General features: G+C 50.3%; 1 protein-coding gene across 12 annotated transcripts in view; it reads right to left on the bottom strand.

Annotated features, from left to right (window-relative positions):
- MARK2 (microtubule affinity regulating kinase 2) overlaps positions 1-23,868 on the bottom strand; it is a 79,177-nt gene that overhangs the window by 5,775 nt on the left and 49,534 nt on the right. For 5 of the 12 annotated variants that reach the window (XM_039363370.1, XM_039363375.1, XM_039363379.1 and 2 more), the window contains 17 exons: positions 22,367-22,546; positions 20,817-20,870; positions 18,956-19,004; positions 18,036-18,101; positions 16,806-16,876; positions 16,096-16,152; positions 13,593-13,829; positions 13,150-13,269; positions 8,595-8,694; positions 8,068-8,180; positions 7,141-7,273; positions 6,007-6,185; positions 5,533-5,630; positions 3,267-3,425; positions 2,059-2,310; positions 1,753-1,827; positions 22-48 (listed from right to left, as the gene is read on the bottom strand). In XM_039363370.1, coding sequence (XP_039219304.1) covers positions 22-48; positions 1,753-1,827; positions 2,059-2,310; positions 3,267-3,425; positions 5,533-5,630; positions 6,007-6,185; positions 7,141-7,273; positions 8,068-8,180; positions 8,595-8,694; positions 13,150-13,269; positions 13,593-13,829; positions 16,096-16,152; positions 16,806-16,876; positions 18,036-18,101; positions 18,956-19,004; positions 20,817-20,870; positions 22,367-22,546 — 1,970 coding nt within the window. The remainder of the gene's footprint in view (positions 1-21; positions 49-1,752; positions 1,828-2,058; positions 2,311-3,266; positions 3,426-5,532; positions 5,631-6,006; positions 6,186-7,140; positions 7,274-8,067; positions 8,181-8,594; positions 8,695-13,149; positions 13,270-13,592; positions 13,830-16,095; positions 16,153-16,805; positions 16,877-18,035; positions 18,102-18,955; positions 19,005-20,816; positions 20,871-22,366; positions 22,547-23,868) is intronic. The other 7 variants (XM_039363371.1, XM_039363373.1, XM_039363378.1 and 4 more) reach the window with 5 other exon arrangements.

Below are 23,868 nucleotides of genomic sequence, written 5' to 3'. Positions count from 1 at the left end.
TCCAGAGTGATGCACGCCTACCTTTTGGCAAACCTGAAAGACAGATTTCTAGAAGGGGAGGGGGTAAACAGGGGAGGGGGGGGGAGGAAAAAAAACACGGTGGTGGGTGGATGAGCAAGCGTGAAAGTGTGAAATGAACAAGCCGTGGGTCCCGGAATAGGCCGGCCTCCCCATCTTCCCTCCCCAGGTTGGAGGGGGAGGGGGTGAATTTGGGGAAAGGGAAGCTGCCGCCCCCCCACTTTTTTCGTTCCTTCCGTCCAAAGCAGGAAGATGAACAGCCTCCCTCTGCCCCAAAACTGGGACTGTCTGGGGCTGGCTGGGTGGGGGCTCCCCCAAAGCCCTGATCACCTCTTGGAAAGGGAGTGGGGAACCCAGGGTTGCTGGGGTCACCCCCCTCCTCTCTCCCACCCCACAGCCCCCTCTGGCTGGAAGCTGCCCGGAAAAGGACCTGCAGAAGGACAGGCTGGGTTGGGGGGGGGGCAGGAAAGGAGGTAAAACACACAGCAAAAGAAAATGGGGGGGGGGCTGGAGACAGGAGGCGCTGGACTGCACAGAGTGACTGCACAGAGTGACTCTCCCCCCTTCCTTCCCAAACACCCTCCCTCCCTCTTGGAAGAAAAAGAAGCAAGGTTTACAAAACAGCGTCTTAGATTCACATATACACACACACGCTCGAGGTTGCGGTTTTGGGCTCGCTAGGCTGCCCTGCCTGGACCCTCCAACAGGATCAGGGCCTGCCAGCCTGGGTTGCCTTCAGCCCTGCTTGCAAGGCCGGAGGGTGGAAAGTGGTGGGATTGGGAAGCTGGATGCCTGTGAGCTGAATCCCCCCCCCCCAAACCCGCAAAAGTCAAATCTAGACTGTGTGTGTTTCAACTGATTCCGGGCCTTCCGTCAATACTGAACAAGCGACCTCCGTGGGCGCTTTGAGAGGGGTGGACTTCCAACTCCCAGAATTCCCCAGCGGGCAGAGCGGAGATCAGAAGCAGCAGAAGAGAGCGGAGCGGGCAGAGGAATTCTGGGAGTTGAAGTCCACCCCTCTTAAAAGGGCCCAAGGTTGAGACACCCTGGGCTGTCTTAGCTAACGTGGCAGGTGGGCAGCGAGGACTGGGGTACCCCACCCCCACATTGAAGGAGGGGTGGGGAACTTGGACTTGAACTTCGCTGCATGCTGAGATCCGGGAACTAACTGCAGCCTTTGGGGCGATGGGCATGCTGAAGTGCAGTTCCCCGGAAGAACCAAAGGCATCGGACAGCCGTTTGTCTAAACCAGGGGGCTTCAAACTTGGCCCTTTGATGACTTGTGGACTTCAACTCCCAGCATGCCTGGCTGAGGAATTCTGGGAGTTGAAGTCCACAAGTCATCAAAGGGCCAAGTTGGAAGACTGAGTAGGCGGGCTGGACTAGAAGATCTTGCAAGGTCCCTTCCAGTTCTTACTGCAGGGCCCTGTTCTCAAGAGCCATCCCACCCGCCTGGTCCTGGCCTCTGCAGTGGCAATTATGGCTAAGCCATCTTGAATGATGGCTTGTCACTCTCCAACTGAGTTACTCCAAAGAAAATCTCCTGTTTTGGGGGGGGGAGAGGGGGGGAAATCCCTTGGCTGTCCTTGCATCCCAGGCCTACTTGGGGATGGGGTTGGCTGGCCTTCCAAGAGAGAGCTTGTGCCCCCACCCGGTGGAGGTCTGGGAGGGGGGCATTTGAAAGCTGGGTAGGCTCATTCCCCCTCCCCCAATAGCTTGGATTCCTGGCCTCACCTGGCCAATGTGATTCGAGTGTGGACAGATGGCAGACGATGGGCTGCGGGGTGCTGTGGCATCGTGGTGGGGGCTCTGGGAGGGAGGGAGAGGGGAAAGGGGAGAGGGAGGGGCAGCGGGGTCCGACACACACAAGAATCAGCCAGCATGCGCCCCTCGGAGCCACCGAATAGGGGGACAGAAACAGGGGAGGGCTGTCCCCCGTCTCACCCCCGTCCTGCCCTCCCCTCCATGCAGCCACGCCACCCAGGATGGCACTGGGACTCCCCCCCCCACTTCGGTGCCCACCCCCTTTCCCCGGCTCACCTGCGTACGAACTTGGAGGTGAACTTGCTGAAGAGGCTCCCGGAAGCCCCCCTGCGTCCCTGGCTGTTGCCGGAAGGCGAGGCGGGCGTGAGGCCGTAGGAGAGATTTTGCTGGTCCCGGACCGGCCGGAGCTGCCCGGCGTGGAAGGTGCTGCGGCTCTGGATGCCTCGGGGGAAGTTGGTGCGCTCGGGGAGGGCGCTGCTGATGTTGTGGGCGGAGGGGGAGGCCACGGGAGCCCGCTGGGGGGCCGTGCTGTGAGGGAGGAGGAGAGGAAGGTCACCAAAGGGGGCCGGGCTGAGGGACCCTCCAGGCGGGGGGGGGGGAAGCCACGCCCTCTTAAGAGTCTGAGGGCACCGATTTGAGGAAGGGAGCCCTGGAACCATGTTGCCCCCTACCAGACTTTGTGCTCTGACGCTCTTCGGAAAAGCCCACCGATTCAGGATAGACTTTCGCAAAGCCAGATTCCAGGCTTAAGGGGAGGTGAGAATCCAGGGCCAGTTTTTCCCAAGTCTGCTGGCAGGTAGGAATGAGCATCGGGGTAGAAGCGGAAGGCAGCCCCGCCGAAGAACGAGGGCTGCCTTCCGCAGCTGCTGTGTTCAAGGAAGGAGGGGAGATCCCCTAAAGAGAATGGGGAACCCGCCCCTCTTGAGCAACATTCTGGCTCCCTTACGACTCTGCCTGAGGTTGCGTGGCACCCAGAACAGGGCTACCTCTGGGGGTCCCCCTTCCAGGTTTCAGGAGAGAACCCCCAAAGCTCCCAGTTGTTTTGCTCCGATCCCCTCTAGGGCAGCCCCTGTGTGAGGGTCCTGGCTCTGGGGCCAGGCCGCGAGGCAGAACAAGTTGAGAGGAGGCTGGAGAGAGCTGGAGGGCGGGAAGAAGGTAGGAAGGGAGAGGGGGAAGGGAGGAAGGAAGGAAGGAAGAAAAGAAGAAGGGCGAGGGAGGGAAGAAGGAAGGAAAGGAAGATTGGAGGGAGGGAGGAAGGAAGGAAGATGAGAATGCGAAGAAGGAAGGAAGGAAAATTGGAGGGAGGGAGGAAGGAAGGAAAGAAGGAAGGAGAGAGATGAGAATGCAAAGAAGGACGGAAGGAAGGAAGGAAGGAAGGAAGGAAGGAAGGAAGGAAGGAAGGAAGGAAGGAAGGAAGGAAGGAAGGAAAGGAAGGAAGGAAGGAAAGGAAGGAAGACTCCAGGCACACGCAGCTGCCCACTTGCCTAGGTCGCTGGGCCTCGCAGTGATTATCGGTGGGGGGCAGGGTGGGCCTGGAGGGGTGCACCGAGGCTGACATGGATTTCTGGTGCTGGCGCGGGCGCGCGGAGCTCACGGCGGCGGAAGCGGAGGCGGTAGAGGCCCTGGAGCCCGGAGTGGTTAGGCTGGGGGGGAGGTGGAGAAAAAAAAAATCAAGCCGGGGAGAAGCCGAAGTCCAAACCAAGGAAAGGGTAGGGTTAAAAAAAGGGGGGGAAACGGGGTGAAGCGGGCCGGTGGGTGATATCTGCAGCGCCCCCCCCCCAGATTCTCTGAGGATGCAGATGGTAGTCTTGGGGGCTACGCCCAACTGCTCCTCTGCCCAGTCCCCAAAAGGCACCTTTGCCTTCCTTTCCTTATCTTCCCTTCGTCTATCTTCCTTTCCTTTCCTTTTTCTATCTTCCTTTCCTTTGTCTATCTTCCTTTTCTTATCTTACCTTTCCCTCTTTTGTCTTCCTTTCCTTCCCTCTGTCTATCTTCCTTTCCTTTCTTTTCCTTCATCTATCTTCCTTTCCTTCTTTCCCTCCCTTCATCTATCTTCCTTTCCTTTCTTTTCCTTCATCTATCTTTCTTTCCTTCTTCTATCTTCCTTTCCTTTCCTTCTTTCCTTTCATCTATCTTCCTTTCTTTTCCTTCATCTATCTTCCTTTCCTTCTTCTATCTTCTTTCCCTTCCCTTCTTCTATCTTCCTTTCTTTTCCTTCGTCTTATCTTCCTTTCCTTTCTTTTCCTATCTTCCTTTCCTTTCCTTTCATCTTCCTCCCAATCTTCTTTTCTTCCCTCCTTCTCAACCTATCCCTTGCTTCATCAGCTAAACAGGGCAACGTGTGTGTGTGTGTGTGTGTGTGTGTGTGTGTGTGCCCTCAATCAACCGTGCCACGCCACAGACAGAGCCACCAGCAGGTCCACAGGCATTCTGGGGAAAGCAAATATACAATACACAACCCAGTATATTTGTATAGGAGTCAAGCACACACACCCCCCCCCAGACGCAACAGGGGGAGATGGATGCGAATGGAGGCTCTCCAGATGGGGGGAGGGACAGGGGGGAGGGGGAGAAACAAGGGCGATGAGGGATGGGTGCATGACTGTTAGAGGCTTTGAAGGAGCCAGGGGGGTGGGTCCAAAGACAGAGGCATGAAAGCATGTGTGTGTGAATGTGTGCACGTCATAGGATGAGGCCTGCTCCTTGCTAATTAAGAAAACGGGTTCTGAGAATGTGGGAAAGGGTTCTTGGAAAGGAATTCTGGGTAGAGAAGGAACAGACCTCTCCATTCTCTCCTCCCTCGCTCAACCCCCCCCCACCCCATCAGTCCAGGGGATAGCATCAATGGATGCTCTGAAGCTAAGCGCAGGGGAGGGGGGGGAAGAGACTGGGGGGGGGAGGGAAGGTGTGGGTCTTTTGAGCAACCCAAGAGATATACTTTCTGCAGGTGTCATTCCTGCCTGGGGGGGGGGGGGGGCTGGCTTGATTCAGGCCACGAATTGGATTTTTAAACAGGGCGGCTTATATCCAACTCGTTTGAAAAGTGGTTGCAGGAGGGTGTGTGTGTGTGCGTGTGTGTGTGCGGAGGGAAACTGTACCACTTTAAATGAGAATTAAAAAAATATTTTTTTTTAAACTGTCTTGTTTCCCTCCTCCAGGCATGCATTAGCCTGGGAGGGGGGCAAACACGCCACTTTACGACCTGCGGACTTCAACTCCCAGAATTCCTCAGCCAGCGTGGAATTCTGGGAGTTGAAATCCGCAGGGCGTAAAGCTGCCCTAGTCACCCACCCCTTATACATTAGCCTAATCCAGGGGTCTTCCAACGTGGCCCTTTAATGACTTGTGGACGTCAACTCCCAGAATTCCTTAGCCAGGCACGCTGGCTGAGGAATTCTGGGAGTTGATGTCCACAAGTCACCAAAGGGCCAAGTTGGAAGATCCCTGTTTTAGAGGGTCATTGAGGCCACTTGGAGGTTTCAAACGTGGCCCTTTGACGACTGGTGGACTTCAACTCCCAGAATTCCTCAGCCAGCATGGAGGAACGATGGCCCCTTCATGGGCTGTGGACTTCAACTCCCAGAATTCCTCATGCCTGGCTGAGGAATTCTGGGAGTTGAAGTCCACAAGTCATAAAAGGGCCCAGTTTGAAGACCCCTGAGTCAATCTTAAAAGGTTGCTGAGCTTGGAGACCCCCCCCCCCGCTTTAAAGAAAGACTTTTGTTCTTGGGCGAGGTCCCTCCTCCTTACCTATCTTTGCCGTTCTGTATGGAGTTCTGGCCCAAGCTGGCACGGTCCAGCATGGGGGAATTGCGGCTTCGGTTTGTGGTGGTGGAGAGGACACTGTTCTGCAAAGGAGGAGAAACGCCAACGCCAAGTGAGGGAGGGGCGCTGGGGCAGAAGGGTCTGGGGGGGGGAGAGACCCTAGCAACAGGTTTCTAATGTTTCTGCAGGACGGGGCGGGGTGGGGTAGGCAGAAAGAGGGCAGGCTGCCTCCCCCACCTCCAGAAAGAGCCTCTAAAAAACAGGTCCGCTAATAAGCAGTCCTCAACTTACAGCCATTCCTTTAGCAACTGTTCAAAGTTACAACGGCACCGGAACAAAATGGACTTAGGACCGGTTTTTCGCTCTTACGACCATTGGCGGCATTCCCACGGTTACGGGGATCAAAATTCAGGCGGTTGGCTCGTATTTATGACGGTGGCAGGGGCCTGGGACACTGACCGTGGAGGGCATAGGGGTGCTTTTTTTCCTCTCCAGGCTAGGCAAGGGGCTGGCGGGCACTTTGACGGTGCTCCCGGTCTTGCTGCGCCCGGCCTCCCTCTCCTCTTCGGGCCTCTTGTTCTCAGCGTTGGCAGCCTGCGTTTTCTTGGAGTAAGACGTGGAGGTTGGGATGGTGGGTACTGTGGGGAGATGGAAACAAATATATGTTTTCTGAGGTTTTCACGGGTGTTTGTATGTAGGTCTTTGGTTATTTGGGTTTTCTCCCGCGTCAAATTGGAAGTGTCTTGGCAACGTTTCGACGAAGTCTCATTCGTCATCTTCAGGCTGGTGTTTTCAGCTTCATGCTTCTAGAAGCACGAAGCCGAAAACACCAGCCTGAAGATGACGAATGAGACTTCGTCGAAACGTCGCCAAGACACTTCCAATTTGACGCGGGAGAAAAGTCACCAGCTGGCTTTCATGCCTAAGGCGGGACTAGAACTCACCGTCTCCTGGCGATTGGCCCTAAGTCACCCATCCAACTTTCATGCCTAAGGCGGGACTAGAACTCACCGTCTCCTGGCGATTGGCCCAAAGTCACCCAGACGTCTTTCATGCCCAAGAACCCTCAAACTCACCACCTCTGGTTTCTAGGCCACCCCATTCACCCGAACAACCAAGCCAGCTGCCTATAATGCTGTGAGATGGCAAGTTCGAGTCCCAACTTAGGCATGAAACAGCTGGGCGACTTGGGGGGCAATCGCCAGGAGAGGGTGAGTTCTAGTCCCTCCTTGGGTACAAAAAGATGGCTGGGTGACTTTGGGCCAATCACCAGAGGACTGTGAGTCCTAGTCCCGCCTTAGGCATGATAGCCAGCTGGGCGACTTTGGGCCAATCACCAGGGGACTGTGGGTTCTAGTCCCGCCTTAGGCATGATAGCCAACTGGGTGACTTTGGGCCAATCACCAGGGGACTGTGGGTTCTAGTCCCGCCTTAGGCACAAAAGAGAGTTATCTTCGTCCCCTTGAGTTATTTATACAAATGATAAAGGTGGGATCGTCAATAAATAAAACAAAATCCCTTTATGAGAATCCCAGCCTCCCTGGTTTGCCCAAGAGGATGGAGGAGGAGGAGATAGGAGAGGAAGATGCTCACCCTGGTCACTTAAGCGGCGTTGCTTGGGGTTGGCCGAGACGCTGCGCTGCACCTTGTGCGAAGGGGAGGGAACCGTGCTGTTGGCGAGCTCAGGCTGGGGACGAGGTTTCAGGGTAATGCTATCGTTGTCGAGCTGGAAAAAGCAGGAAAAAAGGAATCAGGAAAGGCCCCGGACCCCCACGGAGGCCTTTGCTCCCAGCCCATCAGGCGGATCCTTAGATGCCGGCTCCAGAAAAGCAAAAAGGTTTTTTTTTCCCCCTTTCCTACAACCGTTCTTAGTAATGTTTTATCCTCCAGCCCCCTAATCGTCTTCGCTGCTCTTCCCTGGACTCTTTCCAGAGTCTCGGCGTCAAAAGCTGGCTTAAGAGGAGAAAAGCCACACGTGCTTCAGGGCTGCACACCGGCCCTGCGGGGCTGCCGTTCCGAAGTTCAACGCACCCGGCCACCACCACCCCTCGCACTCACCTCTGAGTTTTTTTTTTTTAATTGAAAATTTTTAAATTTTACAAAACAAATCCCCTCCCCAAACCCCCCCCTCCCATACCCTCCCCCAGCTCCCCAAACCTCCCTAACCCTCCCCTGGACCTCCCAGAGTTGATTACAGGCTTGTCCTAAATGTTTCCAAAAAAAAAGAAAAAAAAGAAAAACTTAAAACACATATAAATCCTGAACAAGTTTAATTAAATTAGATAAATTATCTTCTCTAAAAAAATAATAATTGGAATCATTAAACACATTATAATATATTCTAAACATCTTCTAATCATACTTATAATATTATCCATCATTCTATATAAATTCCTTCCAAAACACAATTTTAAACACTACTTTCTTTGAACATCTATACCTACAATATAAAATCTAATATGAATAAACAAATCTGAATACGTTTAGTTAAACAAGTTATACTCCCTCCAAAACACTCACCTCTGAGTTTTTATAACCTAGCAACAGATACGTCGCCATCACTTCATTATACTTCTGGCTGACTAAGGACTCTTGAATTTCTTCCCGGGTGTAGCCCATAGAAATCATGAGTTCTGAGGAGGAAGGAGAAGGAGGAGAGGAAGAGGAGGAAAAGAGTCACCATCCACTCGTAGGAAAGACAACCCCCCCCCAGCTGCTCAGAATGTGGAACGTCCCACCTGGCCATCAAATGGGGATGGTCTCTAGCCCAGGGGTCTTCAAACGTGGCAACGTGAAGACCTGTGGACTTCAACTCCCAGAATTCCTGGGCTGGCTGAGGAATTCTGGGAGTTGAAGTCCACAAGTCTCAAAGTTGCCAAGTTTGAACGCTGGCTGAGGAATTCTGGGAGTTGAAGTCCACAAGTCTCAAAGTTGCCAAGTTTGAACGCTGGCTGAGGAATTCTGGGAGTTGAAGTCCACCCGCCTTCAAGTCGCCAAGTGTTTGAGGACCCCTGCTCCAGCCCGTCAGCCCTTCCTAACTGTTGTACCTGTCCGCCGAGGGTCCTTGTAGTCTGGCAGAGGTTCCACATAAGGCTTCAACTCATCGTCCTCGTGACCCACATTCATCCAGCGGTCTTTCATGATTTGCTAAGGGGGAAGGAGAGGCAGGCATTAGAACCCCACAGAGAGGATGGTTTTCCTGCAGGCGTTTCATTACCCAACTAGGTAACGTCATCAGTGCTGGAAGGGAGAGGAGCTGCTCTCCGTTGAAATACAAGTAAGTTGCTTGTAGGTCAGTGGTTCTCAACCTGTGGGTCGGGACCCATTTGGGGTCGAATGACCATTTCATGGGGGTCACCAAACAAGGCTGTCCGCCATTTTTTCCCCCTTTTCTTTGGCCATGCCCCTGGCACCCAGTGGTGTATAAGTGGTTGGGGGTCACCAAAACATGGGGAACTGTATTATGGGGTCGCGGCATTAGAAAGGTTGAGAACCACTGTTGTAGGTGAACAACCCAGCTCGAGAAAACAAAAGAACGGGACCAAAGAACCAAGTTGGAAGGTATCTTGAAGGTCTTCTACTCCACAAGGAGAGACCTGATACTACTCCAGACAGTTTCTCTGAAGTAAGCAAACTCAGAGAGCACCAAAGATGCCTCCTCCTCCTCCTCCCCCCCCCCTTGGCAAGCCCCACTCCAGGCTGCTTGACCACAAAATCAACTCTACTAACAATAGGAAAGAGACGGCAATTTCCCCAAGGACATGGTCTCAGCAGCCTCACTCCCGTTTTCCAGGAAAACTGGGGGAGTCTTTGGTAATATCCCCCCCCCCAAATCCACCCATAGAAAAGCTGGCTGGCCAGCTGCTTCTTTCCTTTCCACTTTCAAATCCACCTGAAAACTGTTCACCCTGGAGAAACAGAATGATTGCTCGTGGTCAGCAAGCGGCCAATGTAAAACAGCCTCCCTGTTGGGAAAGCTTACGCAGGCGGCCGAAGGGGCTTGGAAAATTACCTCCGTCACGCAGAGAAGTAATTTGGGCCCTTCAAGCCAGACAAAGAGGGCGGTGGAGGACAGAGAAAGGACTGGGGCCTTCGCTGAACCAGCAAAGGGGTTTAAAAAATAAAAAATAAGTCCCATAATAACAATAAGAAACGTTTTTTTTTTTTTTTTTGCCAGGCAAAAACGCTCTGAAAATGGAGACGCTCCTTAAAAATCACCATGGTTGCTTAGCACATTAGGCTAAGCCAGAATAAACCAGGCTAAAACCATTTTGGTCGCCCCAATGTAAAAAAGAAGCTGAGACTCTGGAAAGAGTGCAGAGAAGAGCAACAAAGAGGATCAGGGGGCTGGAGGCTAAAACATATGAAGAGTCGGGGATGTCTAGTTTAATGAAGAGAAGGACCAGGGGGGACAGGATAGAAGGGCTCCAAAATTTAAGGGGCTGCCACGAAGAAAAGGGGGTCCACCTCTTCTCCAAAGCACCAGAAGGCAGGACAAGAAGCAACGGGTGGAAACTGATCAAGGAGAGAAGCAACCTAGAAGGAGAAATTTCCTGGCGGTGGGAACAATGAATCAGTGGGACAGCTTGTCACCAGAAGTTATGGATGCTTCAACACTGGAAGTTTTTAAGAAGAGATTGAACACCCATTTGCGTGAAATGGTATAGGGCAGGGGTAGGCAACCTTGGCTCTGTTATGACTCGTGGACTTCAACTCCCAGAATTCCTAAGCCAGCCATGCTGAGGGGAAAGGGAGAGGTTTCCAAGCTGAGCCAGGCTGGCTCAGGAATTCTGGGAGTTGAAGTCCACGAGTCATGAAGGGGCCAAAGTTTCCCTCATGCTGGCTCAGGAATTCTGGGAGTTGAAGTCCACGAGTCATGAAGGGGCCAAAGTTTCCCTCATGCTGGCTCAGGAATTCTGGGAGTTGAAGTCCACGAGTCTTAAAAGAGCCAAGGTGGCCTACCCCTGGTATAGGGTTTCCTGCCTGAGCAGGGGGTTGGATTGGATGACCTCCAAGGTCCCTTCTACCTCTGTTATTCTGTTACACTGTTCAGTTAACTGGCTATGTTTACCCAGGATGAACAACAAGCTATTGTTGATCAACCACTACAGCTGGACCTCTGGGTTATTCCCAATCACCGTGTGGTTTTTAAAAAACGATGCTCTCCAGAGTGCTTTAAAAGGGTAACAAAAGAAAAAAAACGGAGCCTCAGAGCAAAATCTATCTGCAAAAGGCTGCATCAGAGCAAGAACATGAGTTCCCGTGGCTTTCTGCGAAGACATATGCTGAATTAACAACCCCCCCTTTCCATTTTCTGTCTTTTCTGAAGTGTGAAAACGCCTTTTCTGATCCTGAAATCAACAGCTCTTTGCAGCCGTGGTGGATCGCCCCTTGTAACAAAGGGAGAAGCCGGCGTCTGTTTGTCAAACCGCCAGTTACGAAATTAAATTTTTGCAAGATCACGACAGACTTGTGATTAACGACGCGTGGCGCCAAGATCGATGCATCCTGGTGAAATGAGCGAGCCATCCGGCAATGGGGGGAGCTTTTGACTTCTGGCCCGGGACTCTGGGCCAGGATAGGCAGTCCTCGGCTTACGACCACAATGGAGCCCAAAATTTATGTTGCTAAATGAGACGGTTGCCAAGCGACTTTTTGCCCCGCTGTACGACCCTTCTTGCCACCGTTACTAAGCAAATCACTGCAGCTGTTCATTTAGGAACCTGGTTGTTATGGGAATCCGTCTTCCCCCATTGCCAAAAGGGGATCACGGGACTTTGGGAGACCCTGAAACCGTCATAAAGGTGGAAGGAGAGGAGAGGATGGATTTTTGCCCAGAGGAGACCATCCAAGGCCATGGCAACAGTGGAAAGGCTGTGCTTCCCACTGGTGAATGCTCAAGATTAATAATAATCATCATAATAAAGTTGGAAAGGACCTTGGAGGTCATCTAGTCCAACCCCCTGCTCAGGCAGGAAACCCTATACCATTTCGGACAAATGGCTGTCCAGTCTTTTCTTAAAAACTTCCAGTGTTGGAGCATTCACCGCTTCTGGAGGCAGGTGGTTCCACTGGTTAATTCTTCTCACGGTCAGGAAGTTTCTCCTTAGTTCTAGGTTGCTTCTCTCCTTGATTAGTTTCTACCCGTTGCTTCTTGTCCTGCCTTCAGGTGCTTTGGAGAATAGCTTGACTCCCTCTTCTTTGGGGCAGCTCCTGAGAGATTGCAACACTGCTATCATGTCCCCCCTCATCCTTCTCTTCGTTAAACTAGACATACCCAATTCCAGCAGCCGTTCCTTGTGTGTTTTAGCCTCCAGTCCCCTGATCATCTTTGCTGCTCTTCTCTGTACTCTTTCTAGAGTCTCAGCATCTTTTTTACATCGCGGTGACCAAAACTGGATGCCATATTCCAAGTGTGGCCTTACCAAGGCCTTGTAAAGTGGTATTAACACTTCGCGAGATCCTGATTCTATCCCTCTGTTAATGCAGCCTAGGACTGCATTGGCTTTTTTGGCAGCTGCAGCACATGGCTGGCTCCTATTTAAGGGATCGTCCACTAGGACTCCGAGATCGCTCTCACATTTACTATTTATACTATACCTGTACCACTTATACTATACCTGTACATTTTGGTTTTTCTTGCCTAAATGTAGAACTTTAGAAAAGAAGAAGGGACTGGACAGCCATTTGTCTGAAATGGTACAGGGTTTCCTGCCTGAGCAGGGGGTCAGGCTAGATGACCTCCAAGGCCCCTTCCAACTTTATGACTATTGTTATTAGATTAATCCTGCGCTTCTCCAAAGCCAACTTTGCTTAACTGCAACAACACCACCTCGAGAACAGCAGGCCGGTGACGAAACGGTCAATCTTGGGCCACGCCACAATCTGGACAATTTGTTGACGAATTTTGGCCGTGCCGTTCCACGTGGCCTGAGATTGGTATTTAGCCTGGGAGCTGCTCACTTTGGGGATTAAAAAAAAAAAAAAAAAAAATACCAGAAGGGGTTCACACACAGGGTTTGACAGCATTAACTCACCGCCTGTGTTCACACAATGCACGGAGCCACGATTCACCAAACAGGCTGACTTCATAAGCTCTGAAGTCCCAGAAAGATTAGCCAAGGTTAACACCACCAACCACTGACCCGGTCATCTGTGTTGTGTGAACACCACCTGCTGGTCATGTTTGTACAAGACAGCCAGGCTAGTTAGTGGCTTCCCCCCAACTACAGGCTGTCCTTGACTTACAGCAGTTCGTTTAGCGACCATTTAAAGTTATGACGGCACTGAAAAAAAGGGACCTAGGACCGTTTTTGACCCACGTTGCAACATCCCCATGGTCAGGTGATCAAAATCCAGAGAGTTGGCAACTGACTCATTTCATGACCCAGCTAGGTAGCATCATCAGTGCTAGAAGGGAGTGGGATGTGCAGAGAGGAGTGTGAGGTCCTTGGTGCTCTCTGAGCTGGGTGGTTTTCTTGCAGACGTTTCATGAGCCAAATAGGGAACCGATGCTATGCTACTCAAAATAAAGATTCTTTAAGGTAAACAATGCCTCAAAGTTCTTGGGAGAGTTTCATCTGTTGGAACAACGACACTCACCTCTAAAGTGCCTCTTTTGCTAGGGTTCAGGATAAGGAATTTTTTCAGCAGATTCTCGCAGTCCGTGGACATGTAGAAGGGGATACGATACTTCCCCCTCAAAACCCGTTCTCGCAGCTCCTGCAAAATGGAGAAGATGTGATGGGGAAGACAAAACATTAATTTTAAGCAGAAAGAGGCTCCCTGCAGGTGCACACACTCTCCTTCAAGAGAACTAGAAGTCTTCTCTTAAAATGTTTTAAAGATTCTAATTTGCAATCTACTATCCGACTGGTGAGCCGCCCAGAATCGTTTGTGGAGATGGGCGGCTGTAGAGAAATCACATCAAAATCAAATTAAAAAAAATACGGGAGGAGAGAGGCGGGTATCGTTCCAGGTGCCGTTCAATCAAAACCTGGGCACCTAACGACCGGTTGACGGGGTCAGCTGGTCTCCCTCTTTACCTTGAGGTTTTGCCCATCAAAGGGCAGGGAACCGCTGACCAGTGTGTAGAGGATGACCCCGAGGCTCCAGACGTCCACTTCGGGCCCGTCGTACTTCTTGCCCTGGAACAATTCGGGAGCGGCGTACGGGGGGCTCCCGCAGAACGTGTCAAGCTTGTTGCCGAATGTGAACTCGTTGCTGAAACCAAAGTCTGCAATCTTGATGTTCATGTCGGCATCTAAGAGCAGGTTTTCTGCCTGGGGGGGGGGAGAAATGGGAGAAGGGGGGGGAGATATTCAGAAGGGGCCGATCCACAAGGAGGACTCTTGTGAGTTTGGGCTGGAAGCCACAGCAGATTAAATCAAAGGTGGGAAAGTTGAGGTTAAATCAAAGAGGCGAGGGCTTTGATTTGGGGGGGGGGGAATCAGGAATCACAGCAACTTTTGGGGAGACTTGAGGGGTCCAGCTGGTAGGGGGGGATGAAGCAAAGAGGGCGAGACTGGCCCGCACAAAGATAGGCGATCTGCAATTTTCCCCAGGTTTCACAAGTACCTTCACAAGCTGTGGATGCTCCATCACTGGAGTTTTTTTAAGAAGAGATTGGACAGCCATTTGTCTGAAACGATACAGGTTCTCCCGCCTGGACAAGGGGCTAGACTAGAAGACCTCCAAAATCCCTTCCAGTTCCATCCTGATTGTAAGTCCTGATTGTCTTTAAGAACCACGGTCAGTTTGTTTTTACCACTAAAGATAGTCCTCAACTTACAGCATTAATTTAGCGACTCGTTGTGTCAACGCTGCTAACATCGGATGTTTTTGCTTTGACAATAGTTGGAGATGCAACCACTTTCTTCTTACGTTTTACTTTTAGAGTTAAATGATGCTGGGAGGGGGGGAAGAATGTGCATGAGAGTTTAGCTAGACACAACAATACTGGACCTAGTGTGAGAACCAAGGTTAATGAAATAAGAGATGGTAAGAATTGGCGGGCTGGAGAACTGGAGGGGAAGCCTGCATTTCAAGCTAATTGCAGAGTAGAGTAGAGTAGAGTAGAGTAGAGTAGAGTAGAGTAGAATAGAACAGAATAAGGAAATATGGAATGGAAAGAATAGAATAAAGTAGAGTAGAGTAGAGTAGAGTAGAGTAGAATAGAATAGAATAGAATAGAATAGAATAGAATAGAATAGAATAGAATAGAATAGAATAGAACAGAACAGAATAAGGAAATATGGAATGGAAAGAATAGAATAGAATAGAATAGAGTAGAGTAGAGTAGAGTAGAGTAGAGTAGAGTAGAGTAGAGTAGAATAGAACAGAATAAGGAAATATGGAATGGAAAGAGTAGAGTAGAGTAGAGTAGAGTAGAGTAGAGTAGAATAAGGAAATATGGAATGGAATGGAAAGAATAGAATAGAATAGAACAGAACAGAACAGAACAAGGAAATATGGAATGGAATAAATAGAATAGAATAGAAGCTGGAAGGGACCTTGGAGGTCTTCTAGTCCAGCCCCCTGCTCAACCTATACCATCTCAGACAGGTGAATGTCTAATCTCTTCTTTAAAATCTCCAGAGATGGAGCGCCCACGATTTCTTGAGGCCAGCTGTTCCACTGGTTGATCGTCCTCACTGCCAGGAAATTTCTCCTTAATTCCAGGTTGCTTTTCTCTTCTGATCAGTTTCCAACCATGGTTTCTCGTCCTGCCCTCTGGTGCTTGGTGAACAACCCAGCCCCCTCTGCCTTGTGGCACCCCCATTGCTAGGTTGTTTCTCTCCTTAATTTTCATCCGTTGCTTCTTGTCCTGCCTTCAGGTGCTTTGGAGACTAGGTTGACACCCCCCCCTCTTCTCTGTGTAAGCCCCTCAAGTATTGGAAGACAGCTACTGTATGTCACCCCTTCATCCTTCTCTTCATTAGACAAGACACACCCAGTTCCCACAATTCTTCATCATAGGCTTTAGCCTCTATCATCTTTGTTGCTCTTCTCTGCACTCTTTCTAGAGTCTCAGCAACTCTTTGGTTTAGAACAGGGGTCTTCAAACTGGGCCCTTTGATGACTTGTGGACTTCAACTCCCAGAATTCCTCAGCCAGGCGGGCCACGTTTGAAGACCCCCTGGCTCTAGAAGACTAGAAAGAGCCCCTCTTTTGGGGTTTGGATAGAAGAGGCCATACCTCATCCTTGGCAATTCAGTTGACTCAATCTTCTGCTGCAGCTTAGGTGGTACCCTTAAAGCCCCAAGCCCCTTCTGCAGGGAGAAGACAATGCCGGTGGGGTCAAGAGCCCCCTTTGGGGGAGCGCCGGGGGGGGTCCACTTCATTCTCAATCTGAGAGCCCTCCAGGTTCTATTCTGATCTTGAGAACTAGACCCTTGTTCCAATCTAAGTGCTCCCCTGTTAAAACAAGAGCGGAAACCGGCTTCCGATTCTAAGCTCCACTTCAGCAAAAGGGTGACTTATGGCAACTCCCCCCCCCCCGGTGAAACTCTGTGGGTAAACTGAGGCCTTTTCGCTTTTTCCACTCACCTTCAAGTCTCTATGTACAATGAACTTTTGGTGACAGTACTGCACAGCAGACACTATCTGGAAGGGAAGGGGAAGAAGGGTGAAAAACAGCATTCCTGCAAGAAGGAAAGCAGCCTCCCTCCGTATTAAATCAACCCTGCTTCGCAACTGTGAGAGTTTTGCTTCCTGGTCTGGGAGGAGAAGGGACTTTTGTTTTTTTAAAAAAAGGTTTTAAAAAACTCATGTGGTCAACATCTGGATGAATGGAAGGACTGTGACAAACCCCTTTGCGTGCCAAAGGGAAGGAAAACCGTCACCCACAAGCCCCAATTGACTGGGCAAAACGTTGGACTAAAAATGGTGGTTTGATGTGGTTGAGAAAGGGTTTCCGGCTGTCTCTTTTCGTTCACCGTTCAGCAACACGCAACACACAACCGGGGAGGTCATCAAAGGAGAAGATTTCCCCCCAGAATTCAGTTCGCTATCTTTGAACAGCCAAGCTTTTAAAAACTCAAAAGCTGTGCTGATCAACCTGAGGGCCCTAAAGGGTGAGTTTTGGTCAAGAAAGCCCAATTTGATCAGGAGCCAAATTTGGGCGGCTGTTTCTTTCCCACAGCACCGCGGACATCCGACTCCACTGTCCTCTTTGCCGGGCAGCTGATGATGGTGGCAGAGATGCCCTTCCTGGTTCTGCCTTTTCACAAGTTAATAGAAGGAGGGGCAGCACCAACCTGTCGGAATTTTGCCCGCGCTTCCTTCTCTTTCATTCTTCCATGAGCCACTAAGTAGTCAAACACTTCCCCTGGAGGAAGAAAGAGAGAGAGACACAGAGAGAGAGAGAGAGAGAGAGAGAGAGAGAGAGAGCAATGAAGCTGCTTTTTCATTTGGAACAGAAATATGGCACATAAATCAGGAAAAGGGGTGAGGGAGGGGAGAAGAGGCAGGGAGCAAAGGTGACGCAACCAAACCTAGACACCTGAGGACGTTTGGCCTGCAACAAGTATTTCTCAAGCTTGGCTAAGTTAAGATGTGTGGACTTCAGCTCCCAGAATTCCCCAGCCAAAAGTCCAGCCATAAGGAATTCTGGGAGTTGAAATCCACCCATCTTGATGCATGCTGGCTGGGGAATTCTGGGAATGGAAGTCCACCCGTCTTAAAGCATGCTTTAAGATTTTTTTTTTTCATCAGACTAGACCAGGGGTCTTCAAACTTGGTCCTTTTATGACTTGTGGACTTCAACTCCCAGAATTCCTCAGCCAGGTACATGGAATTCTGGGAGCTGAAGTCCACAAGTCAGAAAAGGGCCAAGTTTGAAGACCCCTGGTTTAGAATCTCAAGTTTCGAGGAGGAGGAGTTTCTGGTTAAGGAGTGCCTTGAAGATAAGAAGCTCTCATAATAATAATAATAATAATAATAATAATAATAATAATAATAATAATAATGATGATGATGATGATGATGATGATGATGATGATAAGCAGTTGGATTGTGCCTCTGGCTGCCAGGTTATTTATTTGTAGGCGGTCCTCAGTTTACAACCATAATTATGGCCATTAGTTGTTGCGGTCATTAAGTGGGTCACCAGTGACCATGACCGATTTTATGACCTCTTTTTACGGCTGTTGTTAAACAAATGCAGGGGTTGTTAAAGGAAACCGGTTAAATATAGATAGTCCTTGACTTACGATCACAATAGGGACCCCAAGCCATTGGGAAGGATGCATTCAGTCTAGGTCAGGGGTCTTCCAACTTGGCCCTTTAATGACTTGTGGACTTCAACTCCCAGAATTCCTCAACTAGCGTGCCTGGCTGAGGAATTCTGGGAATTGAAGTCCACAAGTCATCAAAGGGCCAAGTTGGAAGACCCCCTGGCTTAAAGCGTGAGCTGCAATTCCCATCAGATTCCTGGAATTTGGAACAGAGGGAGGGCGAGGGGGGGGGGGGAAACGACACCCACTCACCTCCGCTGGCATACTCCATGACGAGGTACAGCGTCTTATCCGTCTCTATGACTTCAAATAATTTAACTGAAAGATAAACCGGGCAGAACGGTGAGGTGAGATTAGACAAACACCTGGCCAAACAAAGAAACCGGACGCAGCTGGATCAGGAAGGAAGAGGGAAACAGGGCTGCAAGGGTGAAGAGGAAGCCCTTACAGGAAGTCCTCGTCTTACGACCGCAACGGAGCCCCCCCCCAAATTTCCGTTGCTAAGCCAGACAGCCGTTAAGGGAATTTTGCCCCCTTTCGCGCAATGTTTCTTGCCGCAGTTCGCTGCAGTGTGTCAAGTTGGCAACTTGGTTGTTAAGTGGATCTGGCTTCTCCCCCCCTCCCCCACTGGACTTTTGCTGGCCAGAAGGTCACCAAAGGGGATCAGCGGATCCCGGGGCGCTGCCACCGTCGTAAAGACGAAGCCGGTTGCCCAGCGTCCAAATTTTGATCGCGCGACCGCTGGGGAGGCTGCGACGGTGGTTAAGGGTGAAAAACGCTAAGGGCCGTTGTAACTTCCGACGGTCACTAAATGAACGGTTGTTAAGTCGAGGACTGGCTGGGCTTGGTGGATGCCATTGCCACAGGAGGAGGAGGAGGAGGAGGAGGGGCAGCCCCCAACTTGAAGCCACAAGGACGTGGGGGCTTTCTGCGGCCATGTTGCAGAATTCGATGGCTTCCAGGATCAGGAGCGGGATGGTGCCAAAGAGGACAAGCACTTCCCAGATGTGCTGGGGAGGAACTTGCTCAAACTCCAGCCGGCAAAGCCAGATGTTGAGAGCAAGGAAAGGCTGGGGGGGATGATGCTTGACAGGCAAGGCCCATCTGCTGCTTCCCGTCCGGCAGAGAAAGAACAGCAACATCTAGACGGGAGGAAATGAGGAAGGACTCACCTATATTCGGGTGATTCAGAACCTTCATTATTCGTACTTCCCGGAAGAGCTGGAGGAAAAGAAGGGGAAAAGAAAGAGACGGTTACTTCCAAGCCTTCAATGGTTGTACTTCCCTGTCTGGAAGCAGCTTTCCCCCCCCCCTTCCTACCATGGGGCCTTCTGGGTGAGCTGGAACTGCAATTCCCAGAATCCCCGTTGACACCAAAGCTCACGGGAAGGAGGGATTCTGCAGAATGCTGGCTGGGGAATTCTGGGGATTGAAGTCCACCCATCTTAAAACATGCTGGATGGGGAATTCTGGGAGTTGAAGTCCACCTCTCTTAAAGTATGCTGCCTGGTATGTGTGTGTGTATGTGTTTCTGGGAACTGAAGTCCACCCATCTTAAATCATGGCTGGCCAGGGAATTCTGGGAGTTGAAATCCACCCTTCTTAAAGCATGCCGGTCAGGGGATTCTGGGAATCGAAGTCCACAGATCTTAAAAGTTACTAAGTTTGAGAAACACTGAACGAGACTGTTGTTCTCACTGGATTAAGCCTTTTCAAGAATAACATATTAATCTGCAAAGGCCCCAAAGAGAAGCTGACTGTGCTGCAAAGAGGCAGAGTAAGAAGCAGTGTTCCAATATCTCAGGGGCTGCCCCCAAAGAAGAGGGAGCCAAGCTATTCTCCAAAGCACTGAAAGCAGGATAAGAAGCAACGGATGGAAACTAATCAGGGAGAGAAGCAACCTAGAACTAAGGAGAAACTTCCTGACAGTGAGGACAATTAACCAGTGGAATTCCTTGCCTCCAGGAGTGGTGAATGCTCCAACACTGGAAGTTTTCAAGAAGAGACTGGACAGCCATTTGTCTGAAATGGTATAGAGTTTCCTGCCTGACAAGGGGGTTGGACTAGATGACCTCCAAGGTCCCTTCCAACTACAACTACTTCTCCTCTTCCTCCTCCTCCTCATTATTATTATTATTATTATTATTATCGATCATCACACAGTCAGCCAGATGTTCAGACTGGATTTGGCATTTTGTCTACCTATCGAGTCCTTATCCAGGACCTGGGATAGGCAGATGTGGATGTTTGATGGTATTACAGGTATCGTTGCAGGATGGAAGCAGTTCCTAGTAAGGCTGCCTTTTGCAATTGACTAATGGCGAATTTGTCAATGCCGATGATGGTGTTCAAGTGGTGCTCCAGTTGTTTTGGGATTGCACCCGAGGAGCCTATGATTATTGGTACTACCCTTGCTTTCTTTTGCCACAGTCTTTCTATTTCTATTTGTAGGTCTTCGTATTTTGTTATCTTCTCCAGCTCTTTCTCTTCTATTCTGCTATTATTATTCCCCTATGATTTCACTCAAGGAGGAGGGGGAAGCGAAGGGAAGATTGTCTGGATGTGGACCTGCAAATCCCAGCATCCTCCAGTAGCTGAGGCTCACGAGAACTTGAGGAAGGTCTCATTTTTTTGCTCAGTCCTGAAACCTCATCAGGAAAGATAGAGGAGCAGGCCTCCAGCTACATATACCACAAAACCCCCCACAATCCTGTACATTTGGGACTGCTTTATAGACAAAAGCGAAAGTTTTCCTTTGCATTTTTCTTCCAATTATTCTACTCCAGGGCATCTTTCAGGCCTCAGCTTCTCCACCAATGGCAGAACCCCCCCCCCACTTGTACTTCTGTGACATCGGGGACTCTCAGCCAATCGCCGCTAAAGGCTTCACACTGCCGCCGCCATTAAAAAAAAAAACCAAAAACCCACACTGAGTTTGGAAACAAAGCGAGATTAAAAAGCCAGCAATTTCACACTCGGCCGACCAAAGAGAATGCGGGCCCGCCAATTCATCAAGCCGGAACCCATCTTTACCTTCTGTAAGCTGGAGGAATTCAACTGCGTCTTGTCGATGATTTTCACAGCCACCTGGAAGAGAAGCCAACGCAAACAAAGTCACAGGCCTGTCTGAATGGCAGCCAAAAAAAAAAAGGGAGGCTTGCGAGCTAAACAGTGGTTTGTCCCTTCTTGGGTGCCTCCGGGGTTCCGCAAAACAACGGAGCACTCTTTAAAAAAAAAAAAGGAAGGTTATAGGAAAGCCCAGTTTCTTCAGTTTAAATATTTATTTTTCTCCCCTCCCCAATTAAACACAGTCCCAAAGTTCGCAGGATCTCCTGGTGCTTCTCAAGCAGCCAGGGAAATCGGAAGATCCAGGTTTAAACAAGAATCTGAACTCCTAAATGGTCAAAAGCAAATTGGCAGTAGATAAAGAGTCAAGGAATTGACTCTTTGCTCTCTCGTGGGCACGAAGGGACTCCAGGCTGATGACAGGCTTGACCCCTCCTTCTCTCGGGCTCAGCCTGGTCCTCTACAGCGCTCCCGTCTACGTGCAACCACTTCACCTACACCAGCTTAGTAGAGCTACACGGGCTATTGCAGTCAACTCCAGGGTCCAGAAAACGGGGATTATTAGAGATTTGTGGATTTGGTGATAAGGTTTGCCGATTCCTTCTCCCGCCCCAGACGGGGGTGGGGGAGAGAAGGCAGACAGCTTCTGAAGAAGCTGGGCTGGGGTGGCAGTGCCATCAGCCACCATCTGCTCCAAAGGGAGAAATCGGAGGAAGAGGGCCAGGAATTGCACGCAGACTCTTGGCAAGGTTTAAAAGAAAAAGATGGGGCATTTTTTGAAGGCAGCTTAACTTGTTCATCGGAGTTTGCACTAAAGGGTTTGGGTGTGTGTGTGTGTGTGAATTTGAAGCCCCGTAGCTGAAGAGTTATGCATTTGGACGTAAAGAGGTCTGCCATTGGGGATATTGGAACTAATAAGTGAGCCAGTCTGGTCTAGTGGCGAAGGCACCAAGGTAGAGACCCAGGAGATAGAGAGTTCCGCCTTAGGCATGAAAGCCAGCTGGGTGACTTTGGACCGATCACTAGGAGACAATGAGTTCTAGTCTCACATTAGACATGAAAGCCAACCGGGTGACTTTGATCCAGTCACTAGGAGACCGTGAGTTCTAGTCCTGCCTTAGGCATGAAAACTGACTGGGTGACTTTGGGCCAATTACGAGGAGATGGTGAGTTCTAGTCCTGCCTTAGACATGAAAGTCAACTGGGTGACTTTGATTCAATCACTAGGAGACCGTGAGTTCTAGTCCTGCTTTAGGCATGAAAGCCAGCTGGGTGACTTTGGGCCAATCACCGAGTTTGAAGAGCCCTGCAGTAGACTGTCACAGGAGCGCAAATCCTACTGCAAAAGACCTAGGTTGCGTGCTCCCCCCCTCCCCTTGGTCTATGGAAGAATTGTTTTCCATGCAACTGGTCCCTGGTGTCCGATAAACTGGGGGCCACCAGGTTCGAGCCTAAACTCACACGAAGGATTCACGGGCCCGGATTCCACCCAGGCAACTTAGGTCTGTTGCTCTCACCTCTTTCCCTGTCAAGACGTGGCGCGCCAACTTGACCTTGGCAAAATTGCCCTTGCCGATGGTCTTCAGCAGGCGGTAGTTCCCAATGTGGGGCTGCTCGTCGGTGGCGGTTGCAGGGATGCGGCCTCGCAGCATGTTGGACTTGGTGCTGGGCTTGGAGTCTGGGTGTCCCAAGGCCGGCTGGAGAGATGGAAAAGGAAAAGGGGAAGGAGAGAGAGAGAGAGAGAGAGAGAGAGAGAGAGAGAGAGAGAGAGAGAGGAAGGAAGGAAGGAAAGAAGGAAGGAAGGAAGGAAGGAAGAAAGAAGGAAAGGAAGGAAAGAAAGAAAGAAAGAAAGAAAGAAAGAAAGAAAGAAAGAAAGAAAGAAAGAAAGAAAGAAAGAAAGAAAGAAAGAAAGAAAGAAAGAAAGAAAGAAAGAAAGAAATGAGGTGAATTACTTTTTTATGGAACTCCGCTCTGTCTGCAAAACAGAGAATCCTCGCCTTACGGCTGCAATTGAGCCCAACATTTCTGTTGTTAAACAAGACAGTTGTTCAGTAACTTTTGCCCCATTTTACGACCTGGCTTGCCCAGTTCTTCAGTGAATCCCTGCAGATGGTTAAGTCAGTCACACAGCTGTTAAGTCAGTGGTTCTCAACCTTTCTAATGCTGCGACCCCATAATACAGTTCCCCATGTTGTGGTGACCCCCAACCACTTATACATCACCGGGTGCCAGGAGTATGGCCAAAGAAAAGGGGGGGGGGGAAATGGTGGACAGCCTTGTTTGGTGACCCCCGTGAAATGGTCGTTCGACCCCAAATGGGGTCCCGACCCACAGGTTGAGAACCACTGTGTTAAGTGAATCTGGCTTCTCCACTGACTTTTGCCTGTCAAAAGTTTGCCAAAGGGGATCACGTGAGTCCGGGACGCTGCGCCCGTCATAAATACCTGCCAGGTGTGTAGGACTACCTGTAGATTCCCAGAAAGAAGGTTTCTCTCCTTATTTTTGCTATCCTGCAAAGCTCGGAAACTCTCCCAGTGCTTCTTGTCCTGCCTTCTGGTACTTTGGAGAATAGGTTGACCCCCCCCCCAATTTTAGTGGCAGCCCCTGAGATACTCAAAATACTATTTTTTGACCATTTCCACCCCCAAATCCATCCTCAGCTCTGCAACTCTCCACCCCGCTGCTGAGATGTTCCCCAGCGATGATCCGCCAGGCAGTTAGTAGCTCCATGCGCCCTTCTTCAGAAACAGTTCCAAAAATGTGCTTCGGACTCCCCCACATGATCTCCACACCGCTGCTATTCACGTTTCTCAGGCTTAACGAGCTAATTGATTAAAGTCAACGGGAATCAGAGCTGGAGGGTGGGCGGGCAGCCCTCGCAATTAGAAGATGGGAATAAATCATATTTTTCCCACTTTGATTGCGCTCTACACCCCTGGCTGCGACTGTTGGCCTGCTCTTCTCCAGGGGAGACTGCGCTGTGTCAACACCCTGCCGAGCAGGCCTAATGAAGGATTAT

This window comes from Crotalus tigris, unplaced genomic scaffold, assembly GCF_016545835.1.
Source record: "Crotalus tigris isolate CLP2741 ecotype Arizona unplaced genomic scaffold, ASM1654583v1 scf7180000019553.37968852642:3898890, whole genome shotgun sequence".
Classification (NCBI taxonomy): Eukaryota; Metazoa; Chordata; class Lepidosauria; order Squamata; family Viperidae; genus Crotalus; species Crotalus tigris.
This window is presented reverse-complemented; position numbering and strand designations above follow the sequence as displayed.